The following is a 15,876-nucleotide window of genomic DNA, read 5'->3' on the forward strand; positions in this document are numbered from 1 at the left end:
CCTTCTACAGAAACACAAATAAAATCGGAAAGTGTGGGAAAACTGTGCTGTACACTTAAATCTGTATAAATGCATACTGTATGCAAATAAGCAATAAAGCTTCTGTCATAATAAATGGAATACCTACATGGAAAAACTGTCATGGAAATGCAACAGTCACTGCAAAAACTGTTGTCTCTGTTAGGAGCATATCTGCGAAAGTTGTAGTAAAGATGGAGGCCAAAGGGCTCCCACACAGAAGAGCAAGTCAAAACAAGTTTAAGTTTTCCTAACTGTATTTGTATTTAATATTTGTAATGAAAACCAAACCCGAGTCAACATTGGGTGAGAGGCTGGGTGCACCCCGGACAGGTCACTAGTCTATCACAAGCCTGTTCTTAAAAGCTACAACCTGGTTCATGACCATAGCCACTCTAAATGGTGTATGCCTACCAAGCACCATTTGAAGAGCCCATTTCAGGCAATTTCATACTAATATGCACATGGACCCAAGGACCCAGCTTAATGTGGTATGATATAAGCCCTTTATTATGTTCTCTTCACAGGGCAGGTCTCATCTCTCACTGTTTCACTTAAAATAACCTGGAAAAAAAGTGTTTTGACATCCAAAGGTTGCATATTATAGCTTGAAGTCTTTTCAGCAGACAACACCATGTTGTTGTTGCCTTTGTCTGCTCATCCACACAAAGGCTCAGAAGCCTTAAGAGATCAATTTTCTGAGCTCTGCTCACTTTTGTGTGGCCTCAGAGATTCTGTTAGAGGGGATAATTGTTGTCTTCCATACACGGGTGCTAGCTGCAGGGACTCACCTGGAAAAGCACATGCAATGCAGTGCAGAGAAATCAATACAACAGGGCTAATTGGGCTCTAAGCAGGTAGTCAGGAAATGGCTGCAACTCATGCCCATTTCGACAACCTATAAGACAATGAAGAGCAAAAATTGAATATGACATGCAACACTGTGCACCTCTTAGTTACCAGTGGGGAAAAGGAGCAGTTCTGCAAAATTACAATACAGTCGCCATTTATCAGCTTCTCATCTCAGCTTCAAGTCTGTCCATATAACTTCAAACACTGGATGATTGCATGTGATATATTAAAGCAGATTCACGGTTAATAACCATTTTTTGAAATTTCTTTAACCACCTCTTCTAGGATCTCAGGTCTCTCGTTGTCAGAGAAAATATTTACTCACTTTTCTTTTTCAGTAGCTTATCTACTTGAGCTGACCGCTTCAAAAGTCCTGATTCATATGTGTCAGTCAAACATCATTAGATATCCCTGTAGCCCAACTCTTATCAGCTTACAACACCTTGTTTTTTTTTTATTTTATTTTTTTTATACACCTTCTACTTGCTGTGATGTAAAACAAGTCAAATCCACAGGTTCAGGACATTTTAATGCCTGAAACAATGGCATCAGAAACATGAAGCCTATAACCCTATAAGGAGAGAAAAAGATTTATAATATACTTTCAAACAGTGGTGGGACATGTGGATTTTCAGTTTAAGTGTGTGTTTTTAATATTTATTTGTCTGTATGGGACTGTTTGACTCTAAAGCGACAGGTGGCATGATAAGCAAACAAGATTACCTCTGTGCTAACTACAATATTTTTCTCAGTGCTACAGACACATCTTGGTAGTTATAGTACAACTCAATTTAATGCTTTGTAGGCATTATACAGTAAGTACATATACAACACACACTGCACAGGACCAGTCGCTCTTTATGTAAACAATCCAGACTCACCAGAATAAATTTAAAGGTTTCTGAAGCTGTGAAACAACCAAGAAATTGCCCGACACCCTTCATTTCCTGATTCTAAGGAAAAGCACTGATTTGGTTGCTGGTGGCTGCCTTTTGTGCATTCACTGTATGTCTCTCTCTCTCTCTCTCTCTCTCTCTCTCTCTATGGTTGCGATTGTGTTTCTCTCTCCCTCTCTCTCTCTCTCTCTCTCTCTTTCAGACTCTTAATCAGCAGGTCCCTTCGGTAAACAAGGCAGAGTGATTGTTGGATTTGCATATTCCTGAATAAATTATATTGCATTTCTGCGATAAGCAGTGCACTACTGTTTGGTAGCTTTTCCTCCTCCTTTTCTGCCTCCGCTCTTCTTTTGCTACACCATTCACACATGCTGCCACGAATTAACCCTGATCATGAGGGACCAAGGCAAGTGAGAAAGTGCTGCTCAAAATTCATGTTTTCAGCAGTAGGAAAACCATGCCATTGGCCCCTGGTGGGGCCCAGACTGCCAACTACGTGGATGGTTAATCAGGCCTGATAATGATGCATGTCCATGTCCGCCACCGAGGACAAGGATGGCAGCTACACTCAACGGTGGGAGATGGGGGTAGAAAGACTGGGAGGAGAGGAGGTGGAGATTAAAGAGACTGAAGCTACAGAGAATCTAGATAGTTATAGAGATGGAGGTGGAGAGGAGAAATTAGAAGATAAGTAGTAGAGGAGAGGAGAGGAGAGGAGAGGAGAGGAGAGGACTCCCCAAGATGAGTCCATAAGAGATGCAAAAGAAGCTCGATCCAATGGACGAGGTTATTTAACGGGGGTGCAAATTACCATTTTGTGTGTGTATGTGTGTGCACGTGTACAGCCAGACTGGCATATGGATGTGTGTGCATATTCACATCACTGTCTCTAATGGGGCCGGGGGATGTGCTTCTTAATATGAACACATCTACATCTACAGACTGTAGACTGCTTTTTAATTACAGCGCTGGCGTGCTAAAAAAGCGGCCAGTAGAGGAAAAAAAAAGCTCCCCCATTAAAGCCGCATGTAGGCCTCAGCCTTTTCCCCCATCAGTTCAGCTGATGACTGCTTTTTCCCTTCTCCCCCTTATTCCCCTCACTTCCTTAGGAGAATTGGGCTGGTGGTATTTTGGCTGTGAAAAAGGAAACCATCGGACGGCAGGGGCATGAATATTCCAAATGACTAATGTTGCACATGCTTATTTTTGACATATCTGGCTTCCGCAGGGAAATAAAACACTTCTAATGCAGGGGGACCATCTGTTATCTGTTGCTGGTGTTTCAGAGCAGGCGGGCTCGGTGTGCACACACTCGCTTGCACACGCAAAAAACACACACACACACAGGCACAACACATGCGCGCACAGGCAGACAGATCGACACATTCTCACACAGCGGGGGGGCGTACATAGACAGCGAGACACATGCGCACACACATGTACTAACAGCAGAATCCGCTGGGAGCATGCACAACAGACAAGCTCTAAACTCCTATACAAATCGAACACTTCTTTTTATTTATTTTTTTTTATTTCAGTGTGTTTGTCAAATGTGCTGTAAATCTCGAGCTGGAAGGTGACAGGGAATGCACACACTTTTTATGCTAGCCATAAATACCAGGGCCTGTCTCCCCACAGCAGCTGGAGCGCGATAATATGCTGGTGGTGTGAAGGGGGAATAAACTAGCTGCATCACCTTGAAAACAAAACATGAAACGCACAAACACTCTTCTGCATCAGCCCCACATCTACACTAAGTGCATTCTCCCTTAGATTTGTTTGGAACTATGGCCAAAGGAATAGGCGCAGGAGGTATGGTAAACAAAGCTCTCTTATGCATGGATAATCTGTTTGTTATTTTCACACAATAGCCAAGCTTCTAGGTATGCCAGTGTACTTCTATTCAATAGAATATTTTGGGTAGCTAAATTTGCTGTTGAATTCCCTCTCAGCTCCTGTGCCTGTACATTTCCAAGGCACACAATTATGTTTCAGAAAACATTCCAGGGGATATCAAATATCCAAAAATGGTATATAATACATGCATCCATATGAATCAGTAGCACCAAAGATCTGTACTTGTGTATTTTTTTTTTTGTAAACAAAGCTATTTTTAGACTCATGCTTTCTCACTAAAACACATTGTGGGTATCCTTGAAGCCTAATAAACATGTTGAATGCATTTCCTTCCTTATAAATCATTTTCAAAGCTAATTTTTGGAAGACATTTCAATTCATTACTATTATGCATTATTTACGGTACATCCATGTTTAGTAGCTGGCAGTCACAGTGGTCTTCTTCCATGCATTTTCTGGCACATTGCTACATTTCTGGGCCTGCTACTGCTACAAACTGTCGCTATAGAGAATGATTGTTTTATTTATCTATTCAAATATTGATATTTTTATTTCTTTTGTTCAGTGTAAGCCACTACATGTAGAATTTGTACATTTTGGACTTTGGAGCCTTGCCCAGTTGTAGCATAAAATAACAAAAACGCATTTCTACATGACAAATATCAATCTCTTCATAAATTATCAAAACTCTTATTGATTCATTTTCAAATGCTAATCACAGGAGAGGAGAGGAAGCGGCCTATTGCATATTGTCAAAGCTCATCAGACTTATGCATCTTTAATGCATTGTGAAAATTTAGACTGGATGATAAAAAACAAGAACCAAACCGTTACAAAAATAACTACAAACACATTTCTGCTTGTGTGAATGTCGAACTGCCTGGTTATAGCTCGGTTTCCTGCACAGTGATGGTAACCAATGAACTCAAATAGGAACACCTGTTACTACCACTTCTCTATCTGTGTCGTTTTCAAAGTTGACTGAATGCAACACCTGTGTCATTTTCTTCATCTAATGGGTCTCCGAAAGCTAGTACTCCGTTTTATTCCGTTTTATTCTCTATTGATTAACAGTGAATCAGACCTTATTAGCTCGTAATATGAGTTTGTTTTTTTTAAGATTTAATTAGACGTAATCCTACAGAGTAAGAAGATGGTCTTGATAGCATGTTTGTATTTTTACATCTTGCCACTCCATACTTCCCAAACAACACAATCATTTTTTGTGGTTCTGGACTCTTCGCTCTCATAGGTGAGCCATTTTTTTTTTTTTTTTGCCATGAACAAGTGTGTGTGTTCCATCCTTGGTGTTTAACTTTGAGCACAATCAAAAAGTTTCACACACATACAGGCATATAATGTCACTTGATCTTATGTCTTGATGACAAGCAGCACAGAGGGATTTCAGGCAGGTGCACAAGAGCAGTGGGGGTAAAGATGATGGCGGTAAGGTTTAATAACTTACCTCTGTCAGCTGCCATTAAATGAGGATCTTCACCGACAAGACTGTCTGGCGCACCATGTGTGTCTTTGATCTACAAGCACATAATGGAAGCAGAGAGGGAGAGAAAACAAGGTCAAAGATCTATACACTTATAAGACCTTGGGTATCACCTGCACTAATGTATACAGCGACAATAAAAGTGTGCATGTATGTGTGTGTGGGACAGAGAAAGTGATTTTAAAAAGATCCTTTCAGCACAAGTCCATGACTCTAATATGCGCCTCCCAGCAGACACTGTGCGCTTGATGTTGCAAAATACAAGGTTCCTTTCTGTGCTCTAGGAGGCTCCCTGGAGCCTTTGAAAGACAGTTTAATGATGAAAGACAACATGCCTGGATGCTAGTGTTCTGTTTTAGGTCACAAGGGAAAAGCAGGCAGAGCCAAAACAATTTTAGGTCTTTAATTTTCCTTTTAAGACGCCAAAATCATTTAGAAAGATCCAAGACACATTGTATCCTCACCTTGTGGAAGGTTTTGGAGGGAAATGATCACTAAATCCTTACAAGAGTAAATATTGCTGATTGCTAAGCCACAGTGGTAAAATATTGATATACCAAATATCAAAATATTGAAATTTATCTGTAGTTGGGAATCTACCTGAGGTTAGAAAAATGCGTATCACTGTTGTGCTATATCTTTTTGTTGATGCTTGTAGGCATTTTCTTTTTAAAGAGAACAGTAAAAAAAACTGTGCAAAACATCCATTCTTTCTGTAGCATTCATGAGGCTGAGGATGACTGAATATAACAAGATTCCCACATATGGGGCAGAGGAAATATAAGTCTGATTTGATGACTTGTCCCATGTTACATGCTGTCATTTTTTCTTTCAATGGAAACCAGACTGTAACACTCAACTGTGCAAGTGAGAGGCGTCGCCAAATGCAATGTGACTCACCACCTCTGAAGAGAACAAAAACCTGCTTAGGATCAATGTGACATTGCATGCAGTATTTGCAGTTCAGAATATTTGGAAAAACTGGACTGAATACAAATGTGAGAAATGGTCATGCACGATGGAAAACCCTTAAAGCAACAGTAACTTTTTTTTCCTAATATTTTTGGTTGAAATAAGCTCCAAACCATGTCCTGATGTGGAGAACTGGTCTAATCAATCGGAGAAGGCCAAACACTGTGGTGGGAGCTCACAGCTGTCAATCAATTTGTGAACGTCCTTCTGTTCCACCTCTCCTCTCGCACAAGGCTTCAAGCTAGTATTAGCTGCTGGAAGACGTCACTATGGCTGACTCACAGGCTAGCAAGCTCGGAGCACGGAGAGAGAGGGGTTGGAAGTGGTGGAAGAGTGTTTTGCATGCGAGTCTCATGCTAGGATAAGCTTGGCTTCCAAAACGTGCATATTGTAGCTTTAAGGAATCATGTAGGCCTAACTGAGTTACTCTGTGAGACATGTCTTTTAAAATAATAATTTATAAAGTTTTGTGAGTTCTGGTTAGACAACAGGAGGGGAATTTGTATTGATCCCAAAACTGGTCTATTGATTCCAGCTTTGTGTTTTTAATGTTTTTTCAATGTTCCCGAACCAGGGTGAAAACAGCTAGTCTGGCTCCGTGCAACAGTAACAAAACCTAATTACCAGCACCTCTAAAGCTCACTCATTAGCATGTTATATCTTGTTTGTTTAATTTGTAAAAAAGTGTAAACTTAAAATGTGGTCATTTCTTGCCAGCATTTGTGTCCCAAATAGTCAAAACTTTTTTTTACTCCAAGTGAAAACTAGTTCACCTTCAGTTAGTTTTATCTCAGTAAAACATACTTAACTATCTTCAACTGCCAAAGTGAAAATGATTTTGCCAAATCACTCATGAATACACCACAAAGAAGTAACACTTGCTAATCCAAGCAAAGTTGGCAGGGCTGGAAGCTTGGTGACATGGTGTTAGCTGGTCAACTGCTGCGGCTTGAGAGCTAATCGCTAACTCTAGTCAGTCACAATAGTCCCCAGAGATTCCATCTATTTTCTTTCTACTGTTCTGTTGGCAAACTCATTAGCTTGTTAGCTTAGCTCGGATGTTAAGGTTTATTCAAAAGACGCAATTGTACCACGGACTCCTGTCATATAAATGTCTGCAAACAAATATTCAGGCAGAATAACATTCGTCTCTTTGAGCTGATTCTCTGAACGCGACATTTTAACCCAAATGAACTGATTTCCCCACAAAATGCCACCGTTTTAAATCTTAATATGACCAAGCGTTACCTTTACATAAAATACTTATACAGTATGAAGGTGCAATTTTTAAACTTGCCATGCCTTCTCGACAGAGATACAGACCACCAACATATAAGCTAATTGCTGTATAACAGCGTGGTTGCAAATAACTTAAGTATCCTCATGATAATAGTCAATGCTCACCTAGCCAGAGTGGACTCAACAAGACAAGTCTCCTGCACATCTCCTGATGCACTGCGCGAGGCACAAATAATGGAGGCATCACTTGAAGCTCAGTCCTCATGGTCTACCTATCTTTTCATGTCCACGTCGTTCTCCAGTTCGTGTTTGCGTCTGAGAACGAGACACCAGCAGAGTAAAGCCTTCAAGCAGACTCATACGCTGCACCCAGAAATCAGCCAGCATAGAAAAACAGAGGCTTGCTCTTGAAAACTGTCTGCCTTTGAAGGATCTTTATTCTCCGTTCCCCAGCTGCCGGAGATGTGTGTAACGGCTTAGACATACAATGGGTGCACCGCGGGTATTTGTCCACCGAGAGCCGGGGCCCAGTAAATGAAAAGAGGGGCACACATGCCCAGGAAGCACCTAATTAATTGACAAGCAGATATTTCTGAATTTATAATCATCAAACAGACTTCATTTTGTTCCCCCACCACCGTCCTCGCCAACCCATCTTCCCAGGCGACTTACTTAAGAGACTTATCTTATAAATACAGCCCTAATCAAAATAAATGACTAAAAGCTCCAAGGGAGTTGAAGGCTATACACATTTACATCAGAGGAACTGATGCTGCCTGTGCACCGACTTAAGGTTCAAATCACAGAGAATCCTAACTTATGTAATACTTTCTGTGTTTTGTTTTTTTTTTTTTTGGCTGCTCAGTTTGGCAGACCTATATTCATGACAGCCAAGTAGGAGAGACACGGCCTCCTTCTATGTGTGTTATGTTGAATTCCCTCAGCAGCATGCTCAGTTGGTGAGCGTGTCATATTTTACAGAATATTTTTTTAATATTTAATGTGTCACATGCTTTTTTTTTTTTTTTTTGTCTGTTTGAACGCACTTCACGTGTGTTCTCTGCATTTGCGGGCCATACATGTCTTTCTATATATATTTACTGCTCAATATTCTTCCCTCTGTTTTGAACTGGGTGGATATATCTCATAAAATGTAGCAATGACTGATTTTTTTTTTTTTTTTTTTTTTTTTACAGCCAGTGTCTTACAGGCACTGTTTTAGCCAGTCAGTGATGTCTGGTTAAGGTGAAAGTATGGTGATGGATTGGTCGTCAAAGATTCACCTGAGACCAAGTTTTGATGGATATGTTACTGCCACAAAGTCCAATACAACAGATGGCAAAGACCATGAAGCCACAACTCTCAGTGTATAAAAGTCCAACAGCTCTCTATTAATTTTGAGAGAGGCCAGTGCAGCAATTTAACACACAGGCTTCAGCTGTTCTAAAGTCAAATTTAAGGTTTATGTGGAGACTGCAGTGTTCATGGCACGACTGGTATCTCTGCAGAGGCAGAGTTTAATGTTAAAGGTGGCAGGAGCACAGTGTTTGCAGAGCCTCCAGAATCTCATCTGCTTCGTGACACTGTTGCTAATGCAAACTGAACTTGCGTGTGACATTTGTGGAAGCCTTTGCAGAGTTTAACTTTTGGACGGGAGTGCAACGAGAAGGGTGGATGTGGACCCTGAGTAGACCTTGAGTGGACCTAAACATTCAGCACACCAAGTCCTCATATTTATTGGTAGAAAATTGTTTTTTGGTGACTTCTGAAGCCTTATGACTATTCCAAGAACAAGTCATGAGCGTTTTCTGATCTGCCAACTCAACTTGGCAACAAAGCTACTTGGTTAAGGTTAAAGAAAGACCACCTTCATTCTTAAAAGAAATAAAGATTCACATTTGCCTGTCAAAGGTCACCTCACAGCTTAAAATCTCAGCACAAATCTACTTTGGCTCAACACTGCTGTTATAAATGCTGGTGACCAGATCCCTAATGATTAAGGCTCACTGGAAGTGAACAATTTTCACAAAACCACCTCTGCCATTTCTTGCTTGCAGCTGCGAGCGTGTCAACACTCGCAAACTAGTGAGCAGTTCGCTCGTTAGCAAGCAAATAAGTAACCTACGTTGTTCTTGAACAATTTAAAGGAAAATGTGCCAAGTAGCACTTTTCTCACCGTTATTCTTTCTCAGTTATTTCTGCAAGGTTTCCACAAAAAAACTGCTATCATTTGCATGAAGTAACAAATAATTAATTTTCAAACTTATTATTATTATTGGTCAGTACAGCATTTACTGTTAGCCAAGTGTGCTTTGAAAGATTATTCATCTCCCGTACAAAATTAACAAAATTTGATACCAGTGTTAAATATGCATTTAACAATAACTGGGTACAGTTGATTCATTAACATTTCCACTTCAACACTTTCCACACTTCTAATGTAATAGAGTAATCGTGCAGTATAAAAATTTAATGAGCGCCTTTAATCAACAAAAAATTGTTGTGTGTGTTTTTCCATTCTGTTTAAGTTGGCCATATTTGAGAATCCGATGCTGGCAGCATTTAAGAGTAGATCAAGGCAGCACAAGGACAGTGTGTGGTGGTGTAAGTGTGCATATGTGTGCCTGAGAGACGGCGTGTGTGCTCTGTGAGAGGTAAAATAATGACAGGCGAGAACGGATGGCTGGTGACGCGGTGATGAGGAAAAGCGCCACATATTTTGGGCCTCAGGCTGGGCAGCTGTGAGAAACTTCTTCTCTCTTATCCCCTTCTTCCCCTGGTCCCCCTCCCGCCCACCCCACGTCACCCCCAACTCCTCCCACCCCCCCTTCTGCGGCACTGTTCAAACAGAGGACAAAGACGCCCCGAGTGATTTTCCTTTTCCGATCCCATACATGGCTGCTGGCACTTTCCTCTTCTGTATCTCCAGCTCGCAGCGAGAAGAGTGACAGAGTGAGTCATGGTGGTTTTAACGAGTGAATCTTTTGATTAATTTTAATGGCACTTCCGAACAAAATCCTCTTCCGCTAGGAGAAGATGTGCCTGTCTATTATTACATGTTATCATGTTTTACTTTCACACAAATTGAGATTATGTTTGATACTGTAAAGGATTACAAAGGTAACTGGAGCTGAAAATTTTGCAACTTTTCCTGTATGAGTCACATCTCCTGGATAACCATGTTTTGACATAAATGGTAATGATAGAGTCAAAAGGCTACCTGCATTTTTCAAAGTTGGTGGGCACTTGTTTGAGTGTGAGTGTTAATGTGTGTGAATTTTTTTTTTCTTGACTGTGAAACCTGCAGTCAGCGGTAAATTCATGGACATATGGCAGATTTATGTATATGTGCCTTAGCTTGATGAAAACACACAATCTTATGGAAATGAAGGACACACACGTGCACAAACACATAGCATCTTTTATACATCACTAGCACCCGCTGCCGCATCCTGGGACACCAGTTCAGACAAGAGCGAGAGCCAATTAAAGTTGTTTAATCTAGAAAAATTAATGCATCTATCCGTATGTATGTGTGCGTATTTGGATGGAGAGAAAAATGGCAGCTTGCGTGTTGCCGTCACACTTTCAGGTCATGCCAGTTGGCTTCCCCAATGTGTGACAGCGGTGAGATCCAGACAGAGCAGGAACAAGAAAGCAAAAGAGCAGAAGGGGAGAACATGGCAGCCGAGGACTACCACTTCTACATCAAACGAATGTTGTCACAACAGAGCAACAGAGCCGCCCCTGTTAACTGTGACACCATTCAGCTGCTCGTCACACTGAGCAAGGCAAGGCGGAAACCTACTGTAAGTCAAGCAAGTACGCTGTTTATTAAATAAGAGAGCGGGAGAGAAGGGAGAGAGCGGTGATGCAGCGGCGGCAGCAAAGCGAGCATACTGTAGTGGTGTCAAATCTTCATAAGTAGCATGGAAAGGCAGTATTTTCTCATCCCTCCATGAAATTGAATGTTGGGGAGGGAAATGAAGCGAGCCTTCCAATAACAGTAAAGGCAATCATTGAGGCTTGCACTTGAGAAATGTGATACTGGGAGGTTGGCACTGGTGTTTGAGTAGCGCTGAAAGAAACAACAAAAGTGATTATTTAGTGGTATTATTTTATGGTTGATACAGCACATTTTTGTAATGCGCAGCTGAATGAAAGGGAAGGCTGAGGTAAGCTAAAAAGGTAAAGGCAGATGGAATCATTCTGTAACACACAAGTGAATGATTTTTTTTTTTTCCAAAGGCATTGCCTTGTCCGTGAAAAAATTACCACCTTTTTACAAAGAGAACACCTCCCTTTCGTTAATGAAATAATTCATTCTTTTATATAAATATCCAAGTTGGCAAAAGGAGCACAGTTAAAGTTTCTGTATGATCTTAAAAGCCTGTAATCAAATCATTAAGTGCTATAAATGTTGCAGTCTCTGCTTAAACAGATTTTTATCCATATGTTGGCATTTTAACTAAGAGGATCAGATGGATCGGCAGAAGTTCTGTAGTCATACTAAAATTTAAAGAAACAGCTAAGTGATCAGCAGCCAGACTCTCGGCTGCAAGGACTGTTGTCTGTGACAGAAGGAAAACGGGAGGGAAAAAAGGAGTGGGAGTGTCAGGACAACACACCAAAAAGAAAGGCTGTCTCCTAGCGGACGCTGGCGTATGGGCCTGTCAGTCGTCATCGCGTGCCACTCTCCCTGCTCGACACAGTGAAACTGAGGCAATGTACCCCATGAAATATTCACCAAAGTTGTCTTTGCTTAAAAAGGATTGGGGAGAGGTGGGAGGAAAAAAAAATGCTGCGATAGACAGACGGAGAGTCCCCCAAATGCTCTTGATGTCAGGTTTGCTTAGGCTTCTTTACATGTGGGGTAAGGGGTGGGGCGACAGGGAGACCAGCAGGGGGTCCATTAAATGTTCACACAAATGTACCCCTAACAGCGTGTCAGTCTCCACAGCAAAAACCCCCAATGCCCAGAAATACTCCACTAATTCTGTTGCACTCTCTAAATACCCACAGCATGCTTTTGCTACAGCTGACACTTTGGTTCTTGCATTTCCAAGAAATTTTAAGTGTAAAGACAATGTCTTCATTTTCATTGTTGACACTTGATGTGAGTGTAGCACACTGCCATAACACTTACTGCCATTTTAACCACTGATATCTATTTGCAGGTAACTTTTTTTGTGCTGATAGGAAAGTGGAAACAATTATGCATCTGTTCTTTCATAATTCAAAACCCACAAATTCAAAGAAACGAAAAAAAAATTTAAGTGGAAGAAATTTGACATATGGCATAGGGGTGGGCAACACAAATCCCTATCTCTTCAAATGTTATTTACTTTAACAGAGGCCAGCAGTGATCTGGCAGGGCTTTGACAAGGCAAGGGAGGGCAGGTTAATGTCACATTAAAATTAGCTCCTAATTAGGCTTATGAGAGATGCGGTGACTCATTAGCAATGTTTGCTTCCAAGACAGACAGCACTGTATGGCCATTGTATTTGTGACGGCTTCCGTTGCCGGGATATGTGTTATATAAGGGACGTAAGCAGGGTGTGGAGTGTAGAATGCAAATATGCCATTAGCTGCCGCAGCTACTGTGCAAGGCTTCAACGTAACACAATTAGACCCAGTCCTTTTGTATCTGTGTGAAAAGGTCAAATCTGTCACCAGTTTCAATGTAACACTTTCTATAATACATTCTTCTCCTAATCAGGAGCTTTGATTTAGGCATCTCAAGAAAATGAAAGAACTGTGTTACATTTAAATGAATTGCCCGTATGGAGGGACCATAATGGATGTGACAGAGATGCTTGATGACACAGTGAAGAGCAAGAAACCGAGAACTATTGAAACTCAAATGAGTGTCTTGTGACTCCTGAAGAACCTAAGTGCCATACACAAGTAGACAGTTACAGTAATAGAAGCAAAGATCCTTTGACAACAAGTATAAGGCCAGACTGTGTCATATGGCCCGACTGCATCATAGGCTTCAACGGAACAAGTATAAAATAGTGACTGAAACATGGCCCCTTAAGACTAGATTTTAACCTGCAGTCACTTACAAGCCATTTCTAAGCTGCTGCTCTACACTGCAAAAATCCGGATTTTATAGAAAGTAGCTAAGGTTTGTCCAAAAATTAACTAGATTTGTTGCTAGGCGCTTTTATGAAAAAATAATAAGAAGTAAAAAATATCTAGCAAAAAAGGCACTAAGTTGTCAACACTGCTTGCGCTACATACTTTTATTATCAGCTGCCCGACCAGTGGTGTAACCTTATCACTCAATCACGTGGCATTTGGCTGACCAATGGTGTAACTTGATCAGTCAGTCAGTCAGTCAGTGACATTTACGTTTATAGGGCTGCGGTCGCTTACTGACACTTTTCCCAAGCTGTTTTGTAGTCATTTTGAATAATGATGAATAAATCACCTCTATCACACTATCCAGAAGCTGGAATAAAAACTTTATCAGACCAATGCAATAAAATCAAGTTAAACTTTACTTTTCACACAAAAATTAAATGTTTCACACATCTTGGGACATGTCTACGGCCGAGAATCAAATGCAATTGCAAACTACCCTTAGCATAGTGTGTCAAAAAGCATCAAGTAGTAATTTTCTAACTTTAGACTACATTTTCTTTACATTGAAGGCCCTTCTTTGATATTGATTCACTTTATTTTGTTAAATGAAATAAAAGGTTAAAATATTTTCATAGTTCCAAGACAAGGTTTAAAAAAGACCTATTGTTTTGCTTTGGTTTTCTTAGACTTCCATGGCTAGGTCAGAAAAAATGTTTATAAGCACCAATCTGTATAAGAACAGGTTTTACTCCTTCAATAACACTAATATTGGAAATAAGAGAATTTTTTTTAATACTAGTGGGCATCACAATTCAGACTGGTGCTTCTACTGCTAACAATAATAGTGCAAATAAAATCATTCTATTTTAAATCTATGTATTTCAATGGTGTTTTCATGAAAAGATGGGGAACAGGAGTTTGCCTTATAAAATTCACATTCTATGATGGAGCAACACCAAGATAAGCCAGGCGGATGGTGAAATCTAATCTGAACCCCAATGTTTTTTGTCTATGGAAATGACTAGCTTCTTATCGGCAGCGCGGGTTATTTGAGCAGATTCTCGCTGTGGCTTAGCGAAGGGACTCAATCACTGCTGCCCAGCGATAGTCCTCACTTTCGTCCTCTCCCTCTCTCATCTTTTTATCTGGAGGAGCGGAAATGAAAGGATGGTATCTCCCACTCTCCACGTCCTCGGTTCAGGAGATGGAGAGAGGCACAGACGTTTTCTTTTAGGCCTTAGCTGTCAAATGAAAACATGTGGTTTATAAACCTGTGCTCAGAAAGAAATATGCCGGCAGTTTAGGCACTCTAAATTCGCACAGACTCAAAAAAGGTATTCTGCGATAATTTGTATTGTGGCTGTTGTGGTAGAATATATCCATGAGCTAAATCTAATCACACTCTGGTAACTAGAGAAACACAGCTGCATCAAAACAACAGAAGCTACATTTTCAACTTCGGAGTAATCAAGCTTTTGCTCATTTCGGTTAAAGGGTTACATTTTTCCTTCATTTTGTGCTTATCGTCTAGGTTTGTCTTGTCCCTACATTGTTCCTGGAGGATATTGCACACAGTCAGTGGAGATACCAAGGTATGAGAGAATTGATATCTACTATGGGTGGATGAAGGAAGCAATCAATGATAAATGTAAGGGCTTGGTCACGCATCATCTATGTAGTCAATTCATTTGACTATGATCTAATAGAAACACCACAATAATTGGATTCACCCACAGAGGCAGAGGCAAAGTAAATTTGTACGGTTCTGCTACTTTGGCGTGCAAATTCACACCGTTTACCAACTGCAAGCTGTCTTTACAGTCCAAACTGAAGGAAACTATTGTGGTAGCCATGACAAACTGGAACTATACGACTCACCCTTTTCTGATCTGCACAGACAGGATCATTGTGGACAACTGTAAGTTACAGAGAAGCCAATACATACACCTCAGAAACCTCATCTGGCAACATGTTCCACAACCTTACTTAAATGTGTTAGCATGCTAACATTTACCAAGTAGCACACAGTACAGCTGAAGTTAATGGAAATGTCATTAGTTTTGCAGGTAAACCAAAGTATTAGTATGATGGCACTCGATAAGGAGACATTTCACTCAGAACCACAAACATCAACCTCAAGTTGGTGCAAGACAAAATGCCTCAGGATCGCCTGATTAATTAGACTTCATTATATGAGGACCATGGATACCAAATTTCATGGAAATTCATCCAAAGGTTGTGGAGATATTTCAGACTGGACCAAAGTGGTTGACCGATACCTACCAACCTACTAGCATGGATAAATTATAAAAGAAACGGCAACAAATGTCACCTGTGCACAGTCCTGGAGAAGCATGTTCCATCATTTATAAGATCCACAAATTGCCTCTACTGTATGTCACCAAGGTTCCAGGACCGAAAGGATCATTTCACGTAGACAAGTCAATGAA

At 40.6% G+C, this 15,876-nt stretch overlaps 1 protein-coding gene across 1 annotated transcript in view; it reads right to left on the reverse strand.

Annotated features, from left to right (window-relative positions):
- Positions 1-15,876, reverse strand: part of LOC111239080 (glucosidase 2 subunit beta-like) — a 120,346-nt gene that overhangs the window by 66,560 nt on the left and 37,910 nt on the right. The window contains exon 10 of the mRNA XM_022768848.1: positions 5,089-5,158. Coding sequence (XP_022624569.1) covers positions 5,089-5,158 — 70 coding nt within the window. The remainder of the gene's footprint in view (positions 1-5,088; positions 5,159-15,876) is intronic.

This window comes from Seriola dumerili, unplaced genomic scaffold (genome assembly GCF_002260705.1).
Source record: "Seriola dumerili isolate Sdu_G_001 unplaced genomic scaffold, Sdu_1.0 BDQW01001850.1, whole genome shotgun sequence".
Lineage (NCBI taxonomy): Eukaryota > Metazoa > Chordata > Actinopteri > Carangiformes > Carangidae > Seriola > Seriola dumerili.